This window comes from Dermacentor andersoni, chromosome 2 (genome assembly GCF_023375885.2).
Source record: "Dermacentor andersoni chromosome 2, qqDerAnde1_hic_scaffold, whole genome shotgun sequence".
Taxonomy (NCBI): domain Eukaryota; kingdom Metazoa; phylum Arthropoda; class Arachnida; order Ixodida; family Ixodidae; genus Dermacentor; species Dermacentor andersoni.
This window is the reverse complement of record NC_092815.1, coordinates 48,235,995-48,262,165: the sequence shown is the minus strand read 5'-3', so window position 1 is coordinate 48,262,165 and position 26,171 is coordinate 48,235,995. Positions and strand designations below refer to the sequence as shown.

At 44.8% G+C, this 26,171-nt stretch overlaps 1 protein-coding gene across 4 annotated transcripts in view; it reads right to left on the bottom strand.

Annotated features, from left to right (window-relative positions):
* Window positions 1-26,171, bottom strand: part of LOC126542648 (adenylate cyclase type 6-like) — a 243,454-nt gene that overhangs the window by 4,556 nt on the left and 212,727 nt on the right. For 2 of the 4 annotated variants that reach the window (XM_055077177.2, XM_055077176.2), the window contains exons 18-22: window positions 21,459-21,596; window positions 16,763-16,988; window positions 14,341-14,526; window positions 10,966-11,166; window positions 8,542-8,802 (exon numbers count right to left, since the gene is read on the bottom strand). In XM_055077177.2, the coding sequence (XP_054933152.1) occupies window positions 8,542-8,802; window positions 10,966-11,166; window positions 14,341-14,526; window positions 16,763-16,988; window positions 21,459-21,596 (1,012 nt within the window). Of the gene's footprint in view, window positions 1-1,416; window positions 1,573-8,541; window positions 8,803-10,965; window positions 11,167-14,340; window positions 14,527-16,762; window positions 16,989-21,458; window positions 21,597-26,171 lie in introns of those variants that run through there. The other 2 variants (XM_055077175.2, XM_055077178.2) reach the window with 2 other exon arrangements.

Sequence of the window (26,171 nt, the reverse complement as noted above, 5' to 3'; positions counted from 1 at the left end):
GCCGCAGTGCCGGACGTACTCAACGGAGCCCGGTTTCAGCCTTATTCACACGTAGTCCCAGGACAAGAAGCTGCGTGAAGCGTGACTCGCGAAAGTTAGAACCGGCAAACAGCCATCGGTTACTACTTTACAGCTTACAACGGTTACAGACGCGAGGAATATTTCTGCTAAGGAGCCAGGACTGCGATGTTCGGTGAGTAGCAGAAAACGCGCACTGAGACGTTCGCCCGCGCTCGCTGCCCGGCTAATGTCACGACGGTTTGGTCTATGAACTTGCTGATGCTAGACACTTGCAAGTTTACTGGAATGGAAAGGGCGTGGTAAGAAGTACATTAAACAACGGCATGGCATATGGTCATGTTTGTGTTATGAAGTAACGCACTTGATTACGAAAAAGAAGCAGTATGAAATCGCCCGCAGAGTGCATATAGTGCGATGCAACTTTAGAAATAATATTGAAACGTCCAAGAATTTAGAAGAAAAAATATTATTGAATTGTCGCGACGGCATATCACCGTCGCCGCGTAGGCGTCGAAGTATCTTGTTAAAACGAAATTGTGTTTGAACAGCTCTGATAACGTCCACGCAACAATGGTTGCTTGTGGACACTGTCAATGTGCTCATATTATATGGCCTAAAGCTCACAGCACGGTGCGAAAACGCTCCCAGTGAAAGCGAAACATTGTGCGTGGGCGTGCATGCAGATGCGCAGTCGGTCACCGCGAACCCGTGCGATCGCTGCATGCATTGAGGCTTCGTTCTGTTATGCGCAATTTGGATATACAGACCGCCAACTATAAGAACATATTTCACATAGTTTGCGCTTAGCTATTGCCGACCTTTCACACAAGCAGGTTTGGGAAACTCCATCGCGGCGACCGCGAGGTGGCTCCCACGGTGCGTATTCGGTAAAGAGATGGCTTCTGTAAACGATTCTGTGCTTTCAGTTTGCCCAAGATTATTATTTCGACAGTAATAACGTTCCGTTGTTTTGAGAGCACTTAAATGTACAAGAGGGCTACCTCGTGGTGCTTTTATTAAGCGCCGCAAGCCAAACCTATATGAGGAGCGCGCCGCGTGATCCCTCATACTACGCAAGGGAGGCGCTTCCGACAGATGGCGACTCCGTAAGTCCTCGCCCCCCAATAGTCATCTTGGCTGTTGCTTACAGGCGTCCTTTGAAGACAAAAAGGAATACGCTTGCCGGAAGCTTCTTTTACGCTTTATCCACATACAGACTGACTCTGGTTGCTTTGGGCTTACCAGTAAATTTTGTCACTTTGTGGTTATATTTTGGTTTGTGCCCTTAGAAGCACGCACGTTCTGTGCTTGCATCTGTATCTAAGCAAGTGAGTGCCCAGGAAAAATAGCACGGTACCACAGCCTCATAAGTTATCTGGACTACGTGACACTCACCCGATACTTGCAAGAATCGGCCTTGCTTCTTTTGGTAACTGTACTCAGAGACTGAGTACTCAAACATGCTTCGTAGCTCGGAGCCATTGAGTGTCATGATGACGGCCGACATGCCGAAAGGCATTGTAGCCAATATATGACCCATCGTTATGGGAGCTTCGTTGTAAGAGGAAAAGAGATAAAAGTATGTTATCAATGAGCCGATCTTTCAATTTTGATTGACTCTCAGCTACTGCTTGAAAGAGCGGCTTGAATAAATGCCGAGAAAACAGCATGTAACAGAGGTAGTTCGTTAGGAAGGACCACTAAAGTAAAAAAAAATTGTGTTGATCCTACGCACTGTGGAAATCTACGTAAGCAAACCCTTCTATATGCTGTTTGCTTTAATTCGCTATAATTAGCGGTGATCTTCAGCGGCGAATTTCTTCAGCATTTAGTAGAATACAAGATATGAGTTGATGGCAAACGTTACTTTGCGTGCAATATTGCTGTTTGTCTGAGTAGTACACAACGCACAGTGAGACGTGTTTGCTTGAGACGTTGTTGTGCGCCATTTCCGAGAAGGTCAGCATTGTCATTGTCTCACAAGGCACATCGCATCAAGGCAGAAGGGTTAAACATTAATTGAATTATGGGGCTGTATTTGCCAAAGCACAGTTGCGTTAAGATGCATGCCGCAGTGGCGGACCACGGAATAATTCTGACCCACTCAGGTTCTTTAACAAGCATCTAAATCTAAGCACACGAACTTTCTTTTATTTCGCCCCCTCGAAATGTGGCTGCTACTGTCGGAATAGAACCCGCGGCCTCTAGCAATGCCATAGACTCAAGGCCCATAAGTATTGCCCATAGCTCAAACTCATAGCCCATAGCTTATGCTCAAGGCCCATAAGTATTAATTTGACGTGCGACCGCTTCCGTAGTGTCGCCTAGACGCTACGGTGCTTTAATGCGGTGTTAAGTCTGCACGCCGTCCGTCATTTGCCCGCTTGACAAATTTGCATGGCGTTTATTTTCCAGAAGTCGCAGAAACGTACTGCACTGTACCTTCAACGTAAATTTATCCAGTTTGTCCGCAACAGCTGCCATGTCTAGTAGTAGCGTTTTCTCGCCTGCTGACCTCACTTTTCCGTCTAACCCCGAGACCCGTGTATTAGAACTGCGAGCGAAGAGTGGCAAGACTGTCATTCACTCGTTTCGTGGTTGCATCGGTTCTACCGATTCTCTGCCTCCTCTCCGTACCTCCCCTCTACCATTCTATCCATCTCCCCTCTGAGCTGTTGCACGATAGTAGAAAGGTAAGCGTGGCAGTTTCTGCAATGCTTTTGGGGAGGGTCATGGATAGTTACAGCTGTCAAGATGGCATTGTGCCAACGCGCAGGGAGCTCCACAGGGAATTGTGACGACCTTTGATGGGAAGCTCCACACGAATCTCTCGCATCGCCTTTCGTCTCTTCCAAGCTCCTGCCATGTATATGCATGCTCTGAACCACATTCCGACGCAGCCTGCAATACACCAGCAGCAGCAGTGGAAGAGGCGAAGAAAGCTTCGCTTCAAGAAAGAAACCTTTAAAATGAGCTTGCATGTCCAATTTACAAACAAATATAAAAGACAAAAAAGCGGTTTTGTCACTGTGGATAAGTGTTAGCCCTCTCTAATACTGTAATATGAAAGAAAGAAACAAAAAAAAGTAAGCGGTGAAGTACGTAAGTAGGAGTAAGGGCGCATTCAAGTTTTCTAATAAGTCTAAGAGCTCTGGCTGTTCAATTTCTACTGGATACGACTATATCATACTTGAAATTTTGGAGCCCTGCGCTGTGTATACGGTATAACAACGGTTACAACACGGTATGAGGCCACGCACTTCTGCAAGGAGTAGCTGTACACTAGCCACTTCTAATGACCTTCAAATCAGTCAGGCATAAATAACCATTCCTATGTCCTCTGCTCTGATTGACTGAGCAGCAGGAATAAGTTTTTTTTTTTATTTCAGTGGAGCACCAAATGAAGAGCCAGAATATTGCCTTGCTGGTTTCGTAATAATTCATATTGCCGCCATCTAACAAAATATCCGGTCTTCCATATCGGGATAACTCATACGTCTCATATTTAATAACCTCTGAAGAACTTATGGGGTTCCCATATAAAAACCCACATGTCTCCATTTGGAACGTCCTACCGAAAAAGTCGCGCATGTCCAATAACTCCCATATACAATATACGAAAATATGGGTATGCCATATAACAACCAGTATGTTCAGTATGTTCCGGACAGGCCGCCATTGGAATCTGAACCTGGCAACGTTTAACGTTAGAACGCTATCTAGTGAGGCGAGTCTAGCAGTGTTATTGGAGGAATTAGAGGGTAGTAAATGGGATATAATAGGGCTCAGTGAGGTTAGGAGGACAAAAGAAGCATATACAGTGCTAAAAAGCGGGCATGTACTGTGTTACCGGGGCTTAGCGGAGAGACGAGAACTAGGAGTCGGATTCCTGATTAATAAGGAAATAGCTGGTAACATACAGGAATTCTATAGCATTAACGAGAGGGTGGCATGTCTTGTTGTGAAACTTAATAAGAGGTACAAAATGAAGGTTGTACAGGTCTACGCTCCTACATCTAGTCATGATGACCAGGAAGTCGAAAGCTTTTATGAAGACGTAGAATCGGCGATGAGTAAAGTCAAAACAAAATACACTATACTGATGGGCGACTTCAATGCCAGGGTAGGCAAGAAGCAGGCTGGAGACAAGTCAGTGGGGGAATATGGCATAGGCTCTAGGAATAGCAGAGGAGAATTATTAGTAGAGTTTGCAGAACAGAATAATATGCGGATAATGAATACCTTTTTCCGCAAGCGGGTTAGCCGAAAGTGAACGTGGAGGAGCCCGAATGGTGAGACTAGAAATGAAATCGACTTCATACTCTGCGCGAACCCTGGCATCGTTCAAGATGTAGACGTGCTCGGCAAGGTACGCTGCAGTGACCACAGGATGGTAAGAACTCGAATTAGCCTAGACTTGAGGAGGGAACGAAAGAAACTGGTACACAAGAAGCCAATCAATGAGTTAGCGGTAAGAGGGAAACTAGAGGAATTCCGGATCAAACTACAGAACAGGTATTCGGCTTTAACTCAGGAAGAGGACCTTAGTGTTGAAGCAATGAACGACAACCTCATGGGCATCATTAAGGAGTGCGCAATAGAAGTCGGTGGTAACGCCGTTAGACAGGAAACCAGTAAGCTCTCGCAGGAGATGAAAGATCTGATCAAGAAACGCCAATGTATGAAAGCCTCTAATCCTACAGCTAGAATAGAACTGGCAGAACTTTCTAAGTTAATCAACAAGCGTAAGACAGCGGACATCAGGAACTATAATATGGATAGAATTGAACAGGCTCTCAGGAACGGAGGAAGCCTAAAAACAGTGAAGAAGAAACTTGGAATAGGCAAGAATCAGATGTGTGCGTTAAGAGACAAAGCCGGCAATATCGTTACTAATATGGATGAGATAGTTCAAGTGGCTGAGGAGTTCTATAGAGATTTATACAGTACCAGTGGCACCCACGACGATAGTGGAAGAGAGAATAGCCTAGAGGAATTCGAAATCCCACAGGTAACGCCAGAAGAAGTAAAGAAAGCCTTAGGAGCTATGCAAAGGGGGAAGGCAGCTGGGGAGGATCAGGTAACAGCAGATTTGTTGAAGGATGGTGGTCAGATTGTTCTAGAGAAACTGGCCACCCTGTATACGCAATGCCTCATAACCTCGAGCGTACCGGAATCTTGGAAGAACGCTAACATAATCCTAATCCATAAGAAAGGGGACGCCAAAGACTTGAAAAATTATAGACCGATCAGCTTACTGTCCGTTGCCTACAAAGTATTTACTAAGGTAATCGCAAATAGAATCAGGAACACCTTAGACTTCTGTCAACCAAAGGACCAGGCAGGATTCCGTAAAGGCTACTCAACAATAGACCATATTCACACTATCAATCAAGTGATAGAGAAATGTGCAGAATATAACCAACCCTTATATATAGCTTTCATTGATTACGAGAAAGCGTTTGATTCAGACGAAACCTCAGCAGTCATGGAGGCATTACGGAATCAGGGTGTAGAGGAGCCATATGTAAAAATACTGGAAGATATCTATAGCGGGTCCACAGCCACCGTAGTCCTGCACAAAGAAAGCAACAAAATCCCTATAAAGAAAGGCGTCAGACAGGGAGATACGATATCTCCAATGCTATTCACAGCATGTTTACAGGAGGTATTCAGAGGCCTGGAGTGGGAAGAATTGGGGATAAAAGTTGATGGAGAATACCTTAGCAACTTGCGATTCGCTGATGATATTGCCTTGCTTAGTAACTCAGGAGACCAATTGCAATGCATGCTCACTGACCTGGAGAGGCAAAGCAGAAGGGTGGGTCTGAGAATTAATCTGCAGAAAACTAAAGTACTGTTTAACAGTCTCGGAAGAGAACAGCAGTTTACGATAGGTAGCGAAACACTGGAAGTGGTAAGGGAATACATCTACTTAGGGCAGGTAGTGACCACGGATCCGGATCATGAGACTGAAATAACCAGAAGAATAAGAATGGGTTGGGGTGCGTTTGGCAGGCATTCTCAAATCATGAACAGTAGGTTGCCACTATCCCTCAAAAGGAAAGTGTACAACAGCTGTGTGTTACCAGTACTCACATATGGGGCAGAAACCTGGAGGCTTACGAAAAGGGTTCTGCTGAAATTGAGGACGACGCAACGAGCTATGGAAAGAAGAATGATGGGTGTAACGCTAAGGGATAAGAAAAGAGCAGATTGGGTGAGGCAACAAACGCGGGTAAACGACATCTTAGTTGAAATCAAGAAAAAGAAATGGGCATGGGCCGGACATGTAATGAGGAGGGAAGATAACCGATGGTCACTAAGAGCTACGGACTGGATTCCAAGGGAAGGGAAGCGTAGCAGGGGGCGGCAGAAAGTTAGGTGGGCAGATGACATTAAGACGTTTGCAGGGACAACATGGCCACAATTAGTACATGACCGGGGTAGTTGGAGAAGTATGGGAGAGGCCTTTGCCCTGCAGTGGGCGTAACTAGGCTGATGATGATGATGATGATGATGATGATGATGATGATGATGATGATGATGATGATGATGATGATGATGATGATGATGATGTTCTGATATATCATATGAAAAATGTCGCAAAAATACATGTGGCGCTGTAGGAGTTCCATATACCTGGACATGTTCCATATGCCAAGTGTCATATGGACACATACGGGTTTTTACATGGAATCACATTGGTGTTAATATATTATTTATTTATTTATTTATTTATTTATTTATTTTGTTTATTTATTTATTTATACATTACATTACATTAAATTACATTCACATACCCTGCTCTGTCTTCTAAATGCAGTATGTACTGAACAAATGCTAGATTAAGACATATAGTCTTTTTCGACGAGGTTTGATAGGAAGTGTACCTTTTTTATCTAGATTTATTTGAAATACTTGTTTCGTCGTAGGATGAGAACCATGTTCCCATTAGCAAAGCTATGTAGGGTGCTGATTCATTAACCTTACCTATCTCTTGGGTGGTGTCGACAGTAATTTAAGGTCCCACGTTTACAAGCATTAGTTGCCTTTGAATTTGCTGCAAATCTTATATCTGACTGTGACCGATAACACAGCTCTGCCTTTGAGGTGCCGCTATTTGGAAAGGCTGAAGTCTCTAAAATAGAGTTGCTGCCAGAAAAAGAGTTGCCAGCCCTCACTTTGTACTTAAAGCTGGCAATAACCGACAAGGAGGCGGTAGCGTCAGTGCAACACCGGAGGATACGATCCCGCCGTCGACGTGGACAAGCTGCAGGTCCAAACGAGAGCTCCATGGCTCCAATTCCGCAGGTACAGGAAAAGGTAGTTGAATCGGCATCGATAGATCTGTCCGAACCGTTGCTTCAAGCGAGCCGCGAAAGCCCGGAATCTAATGTATGGCCACATTTGCCGCCACGAGCACGGGCCTTAGACTGTCAGCGCGAGCAAGGACAGTGTACTGAAAAATTACCATCGGACTCTGCCATCAACGCCATGCGGCGACAAATAATCGACGCCCTGCAGCTGCTGCTGTCTGGTTTAAATAAACCAGTTGCGCTAACAGTGGCAAAAATTATGAACGCTATAGACAGTCTCCTAGCTACACTGCAGTAACTTCTACCTCTGCCCGCGAAGATGACTGTGCTGTGCTGTTAAATGTACTCTTACGCGCTGCACAAATACAGTATGCGGTGGAGCCCTCATCATCATAATATTCACCATACCACCACCCTCCTTCCTATTCACATTCTGTCTCTGTCGCTCCTCCGAACCCCTTCCCCAGCGTGGGGTAGCAGGCTAGAGGCACTTCACTCAGGCCGACCACTCCATCTTTCTGCCATTAAACATTTCTCTCTCTCTCTCTCTCTCTCGTGATCGCATTAAAGAATACAACACGGTTGCACCGGTTTGTTTGTTGCCTGTTTTTTAGTCTTCAGACCTCTGTTACTCTTCATATGCATGTTCCCTCCCCCAAGTAAACATGGGTCCATGTTCTGAAAGCAATTAGTCGGCTAGACTCATTCTTAAGTACACTTACAGCCTAATCGTGATAGCGAAACTTGTTAGCGAACGTGGCTGGCCGAAAATAAGCAGTTCCTACATGAAAAGGAAAGTTTTCAGATTTCGATCCCTAATTTTGTGCCCTGACTGATTGACTTATTTTTTTCTCTCCTATTTAGGTTACCTCTGTCGCTCTCTCAAGATGTGTTTGGGCATCACGACTCATATACCTGTATAACAGGTGGTGAAAAGCAATCCGCAGCCCTTTACTATGGCGGCCATCAAAGCACACTAGTTTCGAGAGACTGAACTTCCCAGTTTACCTTCTGTTTTATCAATGTACTAATCGTATTGAACAACGACTGACTTTACGCTAATTGCTAATCTTAAGTTATGCTTGTAAATGTTTCACACAGCCCATGCAGCGATACTGTATACAACATTCCAGCTACGATACAACAAAGACATGCCGTTATTTCTGAGTTCATTGTTTTTTTGTCAGTGTCAAATGCTCACCAGCTTGAGGGATGGGCGCGCGGACAGCACCTCCGTTGAAAATGGCGCCGTTGACATCAGACCAGAAGTCGGGTTCGCTGCTTTCCTTGTCCGCGTAGTAGGCGAACAAGCCGTCCGCCATCAAGTTCCCAAGGTTACACTCGCGTAGCCGGCATATATTGTCCGCTTGCTCTAGCTCCACCTTCGAGCGGCCGATGACCTCATTGATGGCTCTCGTCACGTTGTCCTTGTAGCATTTGACGAGGTCCAGCATACTTTTGTCTGAAGGAACAGAGAATGCCGCTGCATGAGTGTGTGCGCTCGTACACTATTTCAATATTTTGCTGATGTGCACGGCACAACGGACAAAAGATGGAAATAAACGACGAAGTGCTCAAGTCCAACTAAACTATTTTCGTAAAACGCACAGTCGCTTTCTTGGAGTAGTACTGGACAATGGAAATATATGTATGCCATTGACATTTTGAATTGCTGGAGTCGAACCTAAACAAAGCGGTGAGTTTCTTGCACTACTTGACAGGCGCTATACAGGAGAGCTCAGCGCACACCTTGCTCATGCTCCACGTGGCGTTGGTAAACGGCCAACGCTCGGATACTCGTTACCGGTACTGCGAGAATTATCGTATTCGGTGGAGAACAAGTTGCATTTGATAATGGCACGGATAGTTTATCTACCGTTGTATGCTGAAGGCCACGTCAAGGACACTGGTTGTGGAAGATGCACGAGAGCTGACTATAACTTTGCCGCGACAAGAAAAACACATGCCACTTCTTCCATACGTTTACGCACCATAAGGACTATGCACACTCGACAACGCAACCTTTAAAAAGCGGGTCTTAACTGTATTCAAAAGGGCCCGATATCATCTAAGCATTCCCCTATATACATGCGTTATAGTGATCTGCGCAAACTATGGGTTTCCCCGCATACATATACAAGCGTGTGTACAGGAAGCAGGTATGAAGAAGAAATGCGAAGTTCAATCATTGCCTGCTGTCCAGCTTGTTTTGCTTCAACTTCACGAGAATCAAAATGCAAGAATTGGTTATTCACAGATGCGTATTGTATTCAGGTTGGCGCAGCATGCCATTCAACTTTGTCAACATTGTTATTCCAGAACTGAGTGGTATGATCCGACTCGAAGTCGGCAGTAGAGCTTCGGTATAACATCCAGTCCAAGACATCATACAGTGAAACTATTGCTTCGATCGTAGAATATACCCACAGTGCTGGATCTTGTGCACGTGGTCTTGCAGTTCCGTGGGTACCCAGCCACACTGAATTATTTGGGAGCCACCGGTCACACGAAATAAAAAAAAGACGGCCTCATGAACATGGCGACATATACATCATACTTTTCTTCAGATCTGACATAACCTACATTATGAAGACAATTTCCACAGAATGGTCTCCAACAACACATTGCGGTGATCAAGCGGAAATATCTTATTCTGTATCTAGGGCCGTACAAAACAAAAGTCGCGACTTTCTACTAGCTTTCCGAGAGACGTCAAAATTTTATTAATCGACTTCGACTAGGTGTGGCCTTCACCACCCACTTCCTACATAATATAGGGCGCGCTGAATCATCATGTTCTTGTGTGGTGAAACAGATGAGGACATCTCACGTGTGTTAGCCTGTCCGCTTTGTGACCAGCAGAGGCGAAAACTTTGCGTCAAATTTACAGCAATTAAGAATCATGCGCTCCTCTAAGGTTCATTCTGGGACTATGGCCTTCTCTTGACATAGTAAAGAGGGCAATAATTGCATTTCCTGTGAGCAATGTCATTGTTTCTTGCAACGTAGCCTCAAATACTTCGTTCGAACCACCAGACTATTGACTGGTTAACATCCCTGCCTTCCTATATTACTCTCTCTCTCTCTCTCTCTCTCTCTCTGACTTATTTTTCAACCTTACGCTCAAGCGTCACATTACGTCCCAAACTATTTTTGCCTTTCTTTGTTTTTAATTTTTCAATTCATCTCCAACATTCAAAGTGCTTTAATCCATATAAAAATGAAATGAAATGGTCTAGCAAGAAGCACATGCTTCCAGCCTCTCTCCCGATACCCCCGCTAAATATTATTTCTACGGGCGCGTTTGATATTTCAATGAGCACACGCACCTGTTCTTCTCCTGATATCGTCCACGCACTTTTCATTTGGTTACGTAGACTCCTTTTTACTGGAGCCATCTCTAAGGACCTGTCAATTTAATGTTCGCTTTTTATAAATAAGCTTGTTTGTCAACTTCTTCCCGATCTTTTTCCAGGAAAATACATCTGTCATACTAGTTTTGCCCTTATTATTATACTCTGTACATGCCGCAACTTTCTTAAACAAAGTCGAGACCATGCCCGATGGCGACAGCGCATTCTGAAATGCTGGCTCTGCCGTATGCATGCTTCTTATTGTTTCTTACCTTCTTCCACTGAGTTGTTTAACAGGACAGGATTTCCTGTCCAGTTTACAATTTTTCCTTCGCTGTCAAAGTTGACCTGCAAAAAGCCGAGAAACTTTCCGAACCAGTAGTCTTGCACGACAAGACCTCTGCTGCCGTCAGTTCTGTTCACTATGGTAGGGTAGTCTCCTTCTCGAACGTTTTCCTTGGGAAAGCCTTCACCTGTAATTAAACATTTTGGTGCTGTGTTCAGGAAGCGGTCTAATCAATTCATCAGTTTTGCGAAGAATCTGGCAAACTCTAAACAGGTCGACTTATTCTGAAAGGGTGGTAAAAGCAAGTTTAACACACTGAAGAAGGTGCTTCACGTGACTGTTAATGTTTAGTTATATGTGTTTTATGTTCTCTCGTTCCTAAACAATAGTCATATGCCAGCTATTACCGACAGATAGGGCTGCTTACGTATCTCGCGTCGTGTTTTCAAATCTGCCAATAACAGCCAACGTGCCTATACTTCACAGATCATGGCTTTAGTGCGTAGCAGTGACGTTGCGTTACTGTGTTTCAGTCCGCATCCAGAAGAATATATATAAGCGCTAACACACTGTATAACTTCCAACCTAATAACCAGGTAAGATAAAAACGATATTTGTTACGCACAAAATTATGCCAACACGCAACAAATATGTATGTAACGTTTCCCAGTGAACTAGAACAAGTCTTTCGAATATTGAATTTTACACCCCGAACGCTGCATTCTAACTGAAATCTTCAATACTTCGGTGCAGCGTTTCCTGTTCCATACAAATACTTAATGCCCTAAAGCGTTCCTGGAACGCTTCCTGCAAAATCTTTGAGACAGTGATTTAAACGCGGAGGGTATCGATTAAGTGTAGCTAGTCCTCAAACAAAATTATCACAGCGCCGTACACCGAAGTTATACGTGTTTGAAGGTTGCCATTCTTGCAAGTCGTGACCTGCTTCGTGAGATCGTCCGACGCCCCGTCACTGAAGCTTCCTGCCTACTGTGCGTACCCAACGCCTCCTAGATAGCACTTCGATCCGTGACGTCATGCTACCTTGCCCAACTGCCATAGAATTGAATGGGAACGAGAAAGCCGCGGTGATATTGAGGTCACCGGTTTCGTCACGCCGGGCTTGGCAATCGAAATTTTGTTCCATGTAGCACGACGTCATAAAGCAGAGTACAAATGCCTGCTATCTAGATCGCGCTGGCGTAGCCCCGTTCGCGAATGCTACCTATATTACCCGTCTGTTCGAACTAGCATGTTTTGTCTGATTACTCCTCACGGTTGTTCGCTATCTCCTTTCCACACCTCAGAAAATAGTCATTTATGGGCTGCAGACAATTCAGCCAACGTCTCGTTTTGGCGATCTTGTGCTTTTTCGGGAGCAAACAGCGAGCGCTAATGTAGTTGAAGCATTGTTAATCAGTGCGCTAAGACACATACCCTGCTGATACAGTGGCTGTGGTGTTCTGCTGCTCAGCACAATATCGAGGGTTCGAATCCAGGCTGTAGCTGCCTCATTCCAGCGGAGATAAGATGTAAAAAAAAATTACTGTATTTTGATGTAGGTGCGCGCTAAAGAACACCAGCTGGTCGAAATTAATTGGTAGCTCTCAACTGCAGCGTCTCTCATAGCCATGCTGCCGCTTCGAGACGGTAGAACTGTGGTGATTCGGAGCTAAATGACACTAGAACCTTGCCTTTTTGGCATCGTGTTAAAGGGCACCTAAAATGAGGAGGAATGCACTCAACGGCTGGATCCTGCTGACGGGTACTCCGAGGTCACAGCTTCAGATTGGCGCTCAACGTGGGGCTTGGGCTATGCTCTATGAGGGATCATAAACGTGCACTGCCGCACCAGCCGATGGCCATTAAGGTTCGCCTGCGGGTGGCCTGCCGAAGATACCACGAATACCATCAGCAAGCGAGCCTTTTCCATTTTTTTGCAGCAGCAGCAACGTTCCATGTTCGAGGGATTGCTGCCGCCATTGTGAGCCGAGGGCAGAGGCCAGCAGCAGAACTGTAACGAGCCAACCACTGTTCTCCGCAAAAGCGTGCGCACTACCATCGTCGACATAAGCTTCGCAATTCGATTTCTGGTCCAGCGATGACTTGTTGCCATCTCGACACCTCCGTACTGTGATGCAGCGTCACCATCACGATTCTTGCTACCGTACGGATTGGTCTGTGACTCACTGGTCCTATCCATTATGGGTGGCAGTTGCTTGCACTCTACAAGTGTCCGGCTGCGCTCCTTGCGATGGCACGAGAATGAGCTAGTGCGTTGCTCACCGCATACCACTTATGGACAACTGACGAGGTCTCGAGGGTACTCTGTTGAGTCAAGTTGTGCGTCCGGGAGGGTAGCCAAGTGCAAATAACGGGGTACCTGCAAGATCTTGGGCGACACCAACACTATCTTTGTTGCTGTCATTAAGTACCGTGCACCAGAAAAGAATATTTTCCCGTGTGTGACGCCGCCCCCTCCCTAAAGAAAAAAAAGAGGAACGCGCGGGGCATGGTTAGGGCCTGTTGGGCTACGGCATCCCCATGAAACTTTATCAGTCAGCCGCAACAAGATTACCGTGGCGTCATTATTGATGCAAAGGGATCAAATGGCCCATTGAGCAAAAATGGTGACGGCGTCTTTAGCAGCGAAGCCTGCCATTGGCTGCGAATCTATGTCACGAGCGCCCACCGCGCATTCGTGACGCTGGCTCGCGCGTGCTAACTCGTGCCCCGAACGAAGAGAGTGGGCGAAAGTGTACACCTGCTGTGTTCTATGAGGGGAGTGGGTATCAACGAGAGTTCACGTCTCCCTTGCTCTTGCTCGCGGAAGCCTGTCGCGCAAGCTGTCGCCAGCGTTCTAACCGCGCATCTATAAGGCCAACTCAGAGCGCTTTCTCTTGACCGTGAGGAGTCAATAACGCGAAAGTCCGCTTTGCGGTGTTCAAATGGACATTAATGCTTTCACATTCACAACTCATGAGAAGTGCTTAGGCATCCTCGGCTTTTTATTCTTAAGTCGCCTTTCAAGTGATCTTTCGTTCTCGCTATTAACTTTTGAAAGACTGCAAGGCCTCGTCTGAATATTACCTAGCCATTTTCGGTGGCATATTAAGCTCTACAAAGTCAGCCCACCTGCGGAAATGTTAAACGGTATGTGATGAACGTCACCATGACGCAAATGAAGAGAACAGGCCGGGAAGAAGAGAAAGGTGCTGCTGTGACTAACCCCAAATGGAGGTAAATTTCTGGACAACAATATTACTCTGTGAATCCACGCTAGCAGCTTCTCACAACAAATCAAGCTGTGTCCGAGGCGCTTTTCAACAAGGAAAGGAAGGAATGTCATGCAATTCAGTACCATGATACAGAAACGTGTTTGTGTGTCCGCCGACGAGCAGATCCAATTGCTTCACTTGCTTCACGATTTCGATGTCTCGTGGGTATCCAGAGTGTGTTATTGCCACAATCACTTTCACACCGTTTTTCTCGAGGTTTTCTGCTTCTTGTTTAATGCTCGTAATTTCATCTTCAAACTCCACTTTACCTGTAAGAAACAGGAGCACGGGGTAAAGCAACTATTCTCCCAAAGTTTGCCGTTCACGCCAACGCACTTATTCTTGCACACTATATATAGTGCAGTTTTTGAACCGCGCTAGCCTGAGTTACCGTTTATATAGCCCTCATGTGCCTCCTTCTCGTGAGTGTTTTGCTCACTCTCTATCTCTTTCTGCTTCCCCTTTCTATTCCGATAGTGTAGGGCAGAAACCTGACGCTCGTGTGGTTGACTTACCACCGCTCTCTCCCCTATTTTATATTTATCTCTCTTTCCTATGTGCGTTCTCAAATATTCAGTACGTTCTACAATGCATAATGCTTTTTTTATTTTAGAACATTTAAATTTGTAAAAATGTTTATTGCCATAGCCGAAAGTCCTGAAATAGAACGACAATGAACTGTCCACAAGACGCTATCGTCTGAGAGTATTTTTACTATGATATTGTATCTCACGGTTACATTGGTGCAGGTACGTGAGCGCCGCAGTTTCTTTTCTTATTACCCCTTCTGAACACGTATTTTTTTTCGTCAACTGAGGCTATACATTTACATTAGGCATAGTCACCGCTGTTTTCTTAGTTGACGCTTTATCTTTTATTACGGGAATTATAACTACGCTGTAAATGAGCTAGTTATTATAGGGTTAACGCGAGGTGATACGCATAACAATCTGCGGTCGAAATAAAAACACTGCCACAAATGAGGACTAGAATTTTTTTTAAACTTTTGATTCTTAAGATTATATCATTGTTTGTAGCTTTTATTATTATTATGCTGACTATTTAGATCGGCCGGCGCATGTTCTACCGTGAGATCTGCAATGTGAATGCAGGGCGAGAATTCTAACTGCAATCTGGGTCCCGGTGATCAGCAATTCGCCTCCAAGCCATACTTCTGACGTTAAAGTTGTTTAACTGCTTTGTATAACGCTTCTTGACGGATTTTTCATCTGTTCTACTGATGCAAGCACAAGGAACGTAAAAATCTTTGTAATAAGGTTATAATGTACACCCCGATAAACTATCGTAAAGGTCCTGGAATGATAAGAAAAGATAAGAAGAACCGGTGTATCTGAGCACAATCACATCACTGAAGATAACGCTTGTGCATCACTGAATGTCGAATAAACGTAATTAACGGAGGCAATGGCCAGTATCCTGTGAGGATTTTTTTCACTCTATCGTATTCCTTTCATATCGTCTACCATTCAAGGCCGGCCAATACAATGGGCAGAGCACCACTCATCCGACTTACGAAGAACGCAAAGAAATAGCATTGAAATATGATCGTTACATCAGGCTGGTTAAGAAAAACGCCACCTTTTCTTGAAGAAAAGCCGGACTTATTGGGTCTATAAGATTTACTGACCCCCGACTGCCTAACATGTTTAGGTTTACTTTTCCTCTTAGGATACTACAGAGTTTTTTAAAGTGCGCCCAATGTACAGATTGTAACAGCAAGGATAAGGTTCTCGAAAAGAAACTCCTACGCTCCTCCCAAGCTTATCACAGCTGCGTCAGATCTAGCAAGTACCTAAAGACTGATTAAAAAAAAAAGAATGTAGAATAAGCTGCAGTCACTAAACAAGCTTTACCTACGTAGCTGCACCTTTTAGGTACGTGGAAATATACAGAGGTCTATATTATTTTGTGTAGGAAGGATTAACTAGCCAGCATCGCACTTAGTAGTGCTGATGCTCTTATTTACCGACCTTTTGTATAAATGCATTTTGACCATTGAAGAAGAGCGTTAGCCAAGAATAACCCATCTTTTGTCATTTTTCTAAGCGTTTTCACGTATACCCGAGAGAATTGCATATTACTCAGTTCGTATGTTCTTATTACTCACTTGTTATTACTGAAGGCTCTAACTGTGAAAAGCCACTCCTCGAAAGGATGAGAGTGAGCGCTTGCTGATTTTGTTCGCTTTGATACATGCTGCTGATTATCCACCATCAGACGCCGGCGCGTCAGAATGCAACCCTTATCGCAGAGTGCGAAGGGTTCTACATCAAATAACGGCTGCATTCAATAATGTGGTGTAAACCAGTAAATCGACAATTGTATGGTCATTAACGTTATCTAATCATCCAGAGGCGACACCTGCACCGTATTTTGTTTGCAACTGGTTAAAATGAGGCACCTCTGAGCCAACTTTTACAAGCTCAGCGTAAAATATGTAAAAAATTCTGTGATTAAGCCACAATATAAGTTCTTTGAGCTTACCAGTATTCGACAGAAATCGAGTTTCGGGAAGTACTGCACCGACGATGCCCACAGTTACGCCGTTCACATTGATCTTTACTGATTTGGGAAGGCTGATATTTTGTAAAGCCGGCTCCATCGAAAAGTCGGTATTCGTGCTTACGACTGTCACGTTAGCCTTTTTCATGGCTTCAAGAAACAGCGCGAGCGCTTCTGGACCATCGTCGAACTCGTGGTTCCCAAGGCACTGGAATGCACGCGAGAAAAAACAAAGAAGAGTACTATAGTAACTATCAACTTGTCTTAGGGTGATTGTGCGCTTTAGTAAATCATGACCTTGAATCTATATACTATGTCATCATTACATTATTTTTTCGAATAATACATGTGCAGCAGGGCATCACCCTGTCCCTTCAGACATTTAGGGAATATCTACATATCCATTTTAGGGCAGCCCCCTTGTTGTATCTTGACACCTTTGTTCGGAAATTGTGGTGACGCGTGCTGTCGTTCAAATTTATCACTCCCACACCCCATTTTACTCTAAAAGAAAGCCCCATGGAACCCTGAACATTGCAGCTACGCCCTTAGAACGCTCAAATCAGATTTTTCTGCATGTTTGCTCGTCCCCATTTTGTTTTTTTAACGCACAAGAGCGTGTTTGCGAGTTGTCATAGTGAATGCCGTCCGCAAGCTTTGGCTCGTGCTGTTTAATTAAGAGGAAAACCAGTATAAAAGATGCATACACATACAAGGATCACACAAGGCCAGGGCTGGGCAAAGATACTTTGCAGTTGCATCATGATGGGATGCAGGATACCCGGGCAACAAGTATTTGTGATACAAATACAAGATGCTACCACAGTTATTGTATCCAGTACGATACTTTCCATTTGTATCTTAAGGTACTTCGATACAGTCACAAGTTTCTTATCATAAATCTATAGTATAATGAGCAGCAAACGGTTATGGACAAAAATGTTTGCTTGGAAATTTCTTAACTCCGACCAACCTTGTTTTATTTGAATGAAATGAATGTTAGTATCTTAAAATTTTTGTCTTCCTTGCTCGATGTATAATATTATCATTCCAGAGCAATTTATCGGGGTTGCTTTAGCTGCGTGACATAAATGCTCTTAATAGGCTGCGCTGTCAGTGGTATTTGTTTGTCGCTTATGTAATTGATGGGAGTCGCTCCTCTGCTTGCCGGCCAGCTAGCGGGTAGCCATCTAATTACGAGAACGTCAATAAGAAGTCTCTGCATGATGGCGCAAATACCGCTGTGGAGTTTTACCTTGTCGGTAAACGTATTGCCATTTGCGCAATAGCGGTTCACCGGAGAGGTGTACAACAGCAACAGTGACATCTTCAACAGTGACAGCAACAGTGACAACAGTAGTGACATCTTTTATGATGCATCGTGTATGCAAAGAGCCCAGAAGGCTGCAGTGACCTTTCATATTCTATATATCGCCTGGCGTAAAGCGTTCGTTAGCGACATATTCAACATGTCACTCAGTTGGCACTCAGTTTCCATGTAGATAATGTCCAAACACAACTAGAAACGAGAAAAATGGACACATCACCTGAGTTGGAACTTTAGCTCCCGCTCTGTAAGAGCATTAATAGGTAATACAGAGCAAAAAGATTGTTCGTAAGTTCCCGTATCCTCGTCTCCCTACCTTTCAAGCCGCACTGTTCCGGCGCTTTGGCCGTTTTATAAACGTGGAGGTCTGAAATGCTTTTCGAGTGAGAAGTTCTAGCAATATCAACTTTCAATACTGTTTTCTTTCCGTGTATGTCTATCTTTAGAATATTGTAATATTAATGCATACGTCTTTGCAGTTCTTGCTTCAATGAAAGCACGAATGTATTACCGACGTATAGCACTCACAAGGAACAAAAATAATTAAAATTTAGAGGAGCACGTGTACTTTCTGCATGAAGTTATTTCGCCTTCGCTGAAACGTTCCGTAATACGTCAGGGATGTTATAAAATGTAACAATGAGTTATGAATGAAGATCGCGTGACTATGCAGCTCACTGCTATCCGCGTGCGCTACCTGAAATAAGCCTTGCATAATACCGATGTTTACAGTGGCATTACTTTGCGATGTGTTCGCGCATTGCAGTGGCGACCGGCGCTTGTGCTCACATATGCTTTAACGGCAAGATCGTGCACCTGTGTACTCAGTAGACGTGCATCATGTGCAATTTTGAATCGCCACACTTGACGTTGACGAGCGGAACCTACGAAAAAATGACAGTTGAGTGGAGTTTCAAGCACAATGGGAAAAAACGAATTGAGTTGCGAGTTGCCTGCTGCCCTGCTTTTTGTCCGTGCATTTCTCGTTTCTGCATGAAGCTATTAGTCCAACTACAAAAAACATTCGCGTGTTACGCTCATGCTTTCTCGGTGTGCTGGTAGAGTGGCAGCGAGTTAATATTTTGGAGAGCTTGAAGGGAATATTATGGGTGATATGTGAGCAAACTTTTGAGCGCGTCGGTTAATTAGTATAGCATGAGAGAAAATGGCAAAATTCCTGTTTTTTTTTTCTTCCTTAGAGAAGAGCGCATGAACGTTTTGTCCGTGGTGTATTGCATGGAATGACTAAATATGGCGATGAGTTTTAATATTGCATTTTGCAAGTGCGGTAGCTGGTCGCGAGGCGGGCTGTACACGCTGGCCACGAATAGGCTTTTCTGCGTCTTTCGTTCCGGTAAGACCTCGATTAAAGTGTGGTCTGTCTCGGTGTTCTCTACGTCGTGTTTTTGGGCTGTGAGAGTTTTTTTCGCTAATATGGCAGCGCGTCGGGTTTGTGCGTATGTGGAGTGTCCTTGCAGTCGGACGTTCTGCGTGTTGGTTTCCTGCAATGCTATGACGTCGGGTTGATTCAGCTTGACGAATTCTTGCAGGTAGGCGTGTCGAGCGCGGTATGATCGACAAACTCGCAGACCAAGACAAACTCGCAGGGCCATTGCCAGTAAACGTTGAAGACGTTCCTCGGAAGTTTGCGATAAACCATGAAGAGTAAGTGCCGAATAAGCAATCGTTTTATGAGTGCGTTATGAACTTTTAATAGTGAAGAGACTGATCTTCCCCCACATTGTTTCAGTGAGTCACCGAATTACGTTTATTACAGCATTGGTCTGCTTTTCAATTGCGCAGCTAGCGGTCTAGAATAACGCCAAGAAGTTTATGCTCTTTTACGAACATCAAGGTTGACCCATTGAGCGTGAGTTGGAAATTATTCAGCTGTCGTCTAGTGAAAGGAAGTACGGCTGTCTTTCTTCGTGCGGCAGCTGCTACGTAGGCCGGACAGGAAGACGGTTAAACCATCTGCGTGAGCACAATAACAATGTGCGCTATGGAAAAGAAGCTTTTTTTTTTTATTCAGCCATTCACTGTCAGATCTGTGGTTGCACTCTCAAGTTCGAACAAGCCATGGTCCTCGGCAGACATGAGAATCAACGCACACGTGTAACTACTGAAGCTGCTCAGATGGCGCACGAAGGCGCACCACGCGTTAGTAAACCATCCGTCAGTTTATCACAGGAAAGACTCGTTTATTTTAGGAGGAGGGCGTTCATGCAGAATGAGCAATAGCAATTCCAGCGCTTTAAAGAAATAAAAAAAAATTAAGAAACGAAGAAAGACGAAATGACAGCTTTGTTTTCCTCTTAATTTTTCCTATTTCTTTAAAGCGTTGGAAATGCATGAAATGTCGATGTTTCAACTGGTTCAAATTTTGCGCTTTACGCAATAACAAGTCATGATTTCCACGGTCATTTTAATCTGTACGGCTCTTCTCGCTTATATGCACGTTGTATAAAGCATAAACAAACAACAAATGAATATCTTTCGTGTGCAATAAACATTCCCATTTGGAAGTCAGCGCTTCTCCTTGTCCCCTTTTTTTTTTCTTTTTGTCGTCGTCCAAGAAGTCCGAGCTGTTATACCAGTAAATAATCATTTCGTCAAATTTCACTAAACATAGCCAGGACTATTCCGGAGGTTGTGAAGTAGGCAATGGGCGACAATGCGAAGCTACAGATTGGCTCCGTTGAAGTAATTCCTTCCTAACATGGTTGTGCGCATAAGCGAGTAGACGGGTCTCTCGACACTAGCTGTCACGTGAGAGCTTGAGGGCGTCTAAAGGTTTAGACTGTTTATATGCCGCCGCACTCAGTAAGGACTGTCCTGCTCTCTTGCCGCCTCCTCCCACTGGGGCGGCTGCAGGAAAGGGCTGCGGCACGACTGCAGATCTGCTGATTAAAGGCTCAGTCCTCTACGGAATGAATTAGCGCAATATAGCAACAAAGCTGCCGAGATATTCTCACTAACAAATATAAGCCTTCAAAGCGATGATTTCTTTCTTAAAGTGAAGAGCTTTCTAATACCTTCAATGGCTTCTAAACAATTTATGTGCGTGTGTGCGTGTGTGCGTGCACGCATGCGTTCACTAAATTACTTCTATGTTTCATACTAGTGAGCATCTTAAATTATAGATCAACAACGGAACACGCAAATACGCAACATACATAATTTACAATTTCAATTCTATAGAACACCCCTCATAAATTGCTTAGCAAGATGTGACATATATGTGTAGGCAGACTGTGCAAGATTGCCTATGAGTTGCAGTTCAGCGACGCTCGTACTATCTAAGAACGTCCACGCGGCTTCTATCGTTTTAACAAAGACACTGCCTCTTACCACATAATCGTAATCCATTTCCGACATGACGGCCGATATAATTTTTTCCTTCAGCACAGTGTACCAAGCGGTTCCTTGGAAGAAGTCACCGGCATTCATAAATAAGGCTCCTGGATATTGTTTCTTCAAGTCTGTGACCTGGTGTAAAAGCACGATGAAAGATAAGCTGAAAGACGCTTAGCATGCGCAGTAGCTTTCTACGAGAAATTAAATGTAATTATGATTTGACAGAACAATTATGGTTCAGTATTTATGCACCTTAGAGTCGGGACATAAATGTAATACAGAATTACTGCAGCAAAGAAAAATTATTTTGCTTTGATAATTGTTCATAAGTGATTAGCATTTCTGAGATTAATCGAACCACCAGTACAATCGGAAGAATACACGCATGAACGAAACACGCGTCAGATTTCGCACACCCTCGTCATACAACAAAGGGTATATTCGAAGGGTGTGCACATACCTTTGCCTTGATCCGAGCAACGCCTCCAACGCAGCTCTTGTTTGTCTTATTTTCGTCGCTGCACATAGCGCCGTACTTGGTGCTTTCTTCAATATGCGCGTGCACGTCATTTGTGTGCAACACGGTCAGAGTAAAACCAGATTCTTCGGCGAGGCAGCAAGCGCACAGAAGAAGTGGCACCACTAACGCCAACATGTTCGCACTATATAGAAAAACCTTATTCCCCGCCGACGCCAGTCAGGCTTCGGCTGTCCGCGCAAAACGCCACGTTGGACCTTTAAGCGGCTTTGTGTTTTTATGTGAGAGCTGCGGCATTTTAACGCTTGCCGGGCACTTTAATACCTAAATGTGATATGTTGCAAGTGACTAAGATTGAAGCAAACTACTACACTTTTTTTTTTTGCGTCTGTCCAAAACGCAGAATGAGCGTCTTTTGCGGACACGTCTCGATCGCAGTCTCGGATGAAGCTGGCTGAGCAAATGTACACGCCCCCGCGCTTCGGTCTATTCGTAAGCCTGTCGAGCCATGCAACAACGGCATGTGTTTGTCTGCACTTTCTCTGTACCTTTGTTCTGCTCCCATAAAACCGTGCAGTGCTGTGGAAATTGGTCTGGAACGAGCCTTGTGAAATAAGAAAACGAAGCTCGTGCACACAAGACTACCCGCTGAGGAGATTTGACAATTTGTTCTCCTCGATGCCGCAGCCTCAGTATTGAATATTTCGTTCGACAAAACATAACACGTATATTTTTACCAGATGCGATGAAAAAAAAAGAGATTCATTTTGACATGTGCCATGAGTGCCATTTTGACATGTGCCGAACAGCTGAAGTGCCAAAAACATTGGATATGACCCATTCAAGCGATGAATGAATTCGGAGCCTTTTTTTCTGTTTACTTTCTTTTTTTATATGCATGAGTCTAAGGCGATAGAGGTGCATTTAAAGCGGTACCAAAATGAAACGATAAAGCATTTTATACTGATAAAATAGTATTGTTTCAAAGCTATATTTTCGGTAAAATTGCGGTAATAGCTTCATTATTAGAAAAAGAAAGAATGTCGAAGTTACAATTTTTTGCAATTTTGCTCGAACACCCGAGCGCCTGTACGTCAGTGTAGCGTCAAGGATTTTGAAATTTCTGATATGGGGCCTTATGGCCAAGCAAAAGTTGTCGAAACTTGCTAGATTCAGTTCCTGGCTTCTTTAGAATACAATGTAGTCCTGCCTTTACGGATAAAAAAAATTATATGTCCGAGCAGATGCGGTCAGACTCAATGACGTCATGGTGACTTCATGCGAGAACTTCAAGGGGGAAAAAACAAAAAAGCTATTGTGTTGTGTGCTACCGGCGCGAAAGGGACGTCAAAAACAGATCAGCGTCAGACACATTCGTGGCTTTCGCTCGCTAGTCAAGTAGACTGAGGCACGCACATACCTCATCTACCTAACGATCGTCTATTTTTTAACACGCGTGTGTTTCTCGACGTACGCTGCGAACAAACGCAAAGCATTTTTGCATCATATGAAGTGCTTCGCGGTAGATGCCTCTCTAGCCTACTTTCTGGCTTCTTCAATAAAATTAAACAAAAAACTGACTCGCCATACCGGCCCTGCGAAAGTGGATTTCCAGCGAAGCTGTTGCAAAACCACCACTACAACTGCTGAGGGGGTTATTCCAAGCTTTATTGATGGTTCGGATGCTTGTTTTGAGCTTGTTCTTTACTGAAAAGTATGCTGTTCTGTGGGTTGCATGGGCGACTGCACTGAATGTATGCACTCATCGCTTCACTTTGCTGAGCGCTTGTAGCCTCGGCATTACGTGGGGGATTAACCATTGCATCTTTGGTTGCTTGACTGGAAGCTTAAGATTATCATTAAAAAGAAAGATGTATGATCAGTGCATTCTACCGGTGCTAACGTATGGGGCAGAAACTTCGAGAGTGACAAAGAAGCTCGAAAGCAAGTTTAGGACCGCGCAAAGAGCGATGGAACGAAGAATGTTAGGTGGAACGTTAAGAGACAGGAAGAGGATGGTGTGGATCAGAGTGCAAACGCGGATATAGTCGATATTCTAATTGATATTAAGAGAAAAAAATTACCGACGATTACGTTACTTCCTAATGCGAAATTTGAGCGCAGCAAATAAGCTGTTTCACCTTTTCGATAGATTGAGGCAAAGAAATCGAGCAACACATGTATGCGCTATCACAGAATTTTTTTTTTATTTTTCACACGTATTCCTTTAACAAAGACTCCACTAACAGTTCTTGACAGTCATGAAGGAAGCTTTGTGGTCGGAGAAATAGACTGATATATGTTCGACTTGGTACACCAATGCTTGATTCTCAAAGACGAGATCTATACAAGTGCCTCGCGAGGTTGTCACAGCCGTGGGACGCGTTACGAGCGAGAGGAACGGGATGTTCTCCCGCATAAGTGTTAGGAAATTGCTGTTTGTCTTTATGTCAACATTAAAGTCCCCCACTACTAACATCGGTGTGGATCGATGGACGGTTAATGCGAGTTGCAGGAAGTGCACGACGTCTTTCGTGAGTGCGGTAGGGGCGAAGTAGGCAGCTACTACCAGCAAGATAATTTCGCAGTGGCGAACGGCAGCGGCAATTTCGGCTCGGGCGGTGCACATATACAGATCCGCCGCCACCGATCTGGCTCTCTGATTGCCACCGCACAGGGCGAACGGCAGCGGCAATTTCGGCTCGGGCGGTGCACATATACACATCCGCCGCCACCGATCTGGCTCTCTGATTGCCACCGCACAGGGGTTGCATTGGAGGAGGAGCGAAGAAAGGAATTAAGTTCGAGCCGGCGCTTTGACAACCGGAGACTCGCAGGAAGAGGGGGGAGGGGGGCGGCGTGTACACCCAGCGGCAAACGATGGGGGCAGAAGCGCGCGCAGCAAGCGGACAACACGATAAAGGGAGGAGGGAAGAGATAGCAGCGACTGACTGATGCCGCTGACGCCGATAGTGAGTCAACCCCAGCTGCGGAGTTGGTTTCAGGGACAACGCCGCCGATGCCGACACAAACAATATGATACCCTCGCTTCCGCAGCGCTAAGAACCAGGTCTAGCCGTGGGAAGGTGGTCACGTATTCGTCGACGTGCCGGGGCCTACGTGAAATAACCGGCGCGTCGGCAACTGAAGAGCACCCTATCCGCCACACAAGAACAGGGGGGGGGGGACCCTTTCCTCCTCTTTCTGCATGGCGGCGACGGTGTTCTATGCAGTCACGTTATCTTGACTCTCTAGCGGCGTCAGCGGCATCCAGCGGTATCAGTCGGTCGCTGCTAGCGCTGGGGGGATGAAAGAGGGGCGGAGCTGGTTACGAGGCCGACGACAACGCCGACGACGACGCGAAACCCAGGAACGGACGCCAAAGAGCTGCGCTCTAAAACAGGAACAGGGCAGGTCATTTAATGCGTAGGTTATTTAACCGGTGGACCATTAGGGTTACAGAACGGGTGCCAAGAGAAGGGAAGCGCAGTCGAGGACGGCAAAAGACTAGGTGGGGTGATGAAATTAAATTCTCAGGCGGTAGTTGGAATCAGTTGGCGCAGGATAGGGTTCATTGGAGATCGAGGCCTTCGTCCGGCAGTCGACCTAAAATGGGCTGTTGATGATCAGAGGGTAGAAGCCATTGCAGAGGATGATAAATTTTGTTCATGGATGGACAGGAAAAATGCCGACCAGCGAGAGGCTAACATCTTTGCTGTTAAAAAAGAAAATTATCCGATGGGGGATTCAAACGATAGTACAACAACGCAAGAGCCCAACGTTCTATGCATTCACGTTGTTTCACGTAAACTCACGTTGTTCTATGGCTTCAATTTATTAACGGACCTCTTTCGCCCGTTCCAGACGCAGTTCGCGTACTTTACCTTTTTTTTATAAATGATTGGGCACGAATTATTTGTTGAGGTTACTTGATTACGAACGCATACTGCGAAACGCAGCTCGCAGTGCGACCCCCTTTTGACGTAACAGAGTGGTGTAAAATGAAGCTGGACTATAAGGTACAATAAGGCAATCGTCTCAGCCCTGCTGCTGAAGCGACTATGCATCCGATCAGAAGCTTCGCACAGCGCTAAGCGGAGAAGTGAAAGTCACCTAAGTATCCTTACACGTTTTGAATGCGAAAACTTGGACTTCTCTAAGTTACCACCTTAAAACTCCACCTTAATCCACCTTGCTCTGATTTGTACCAGCCTTATTCCACCTTAATT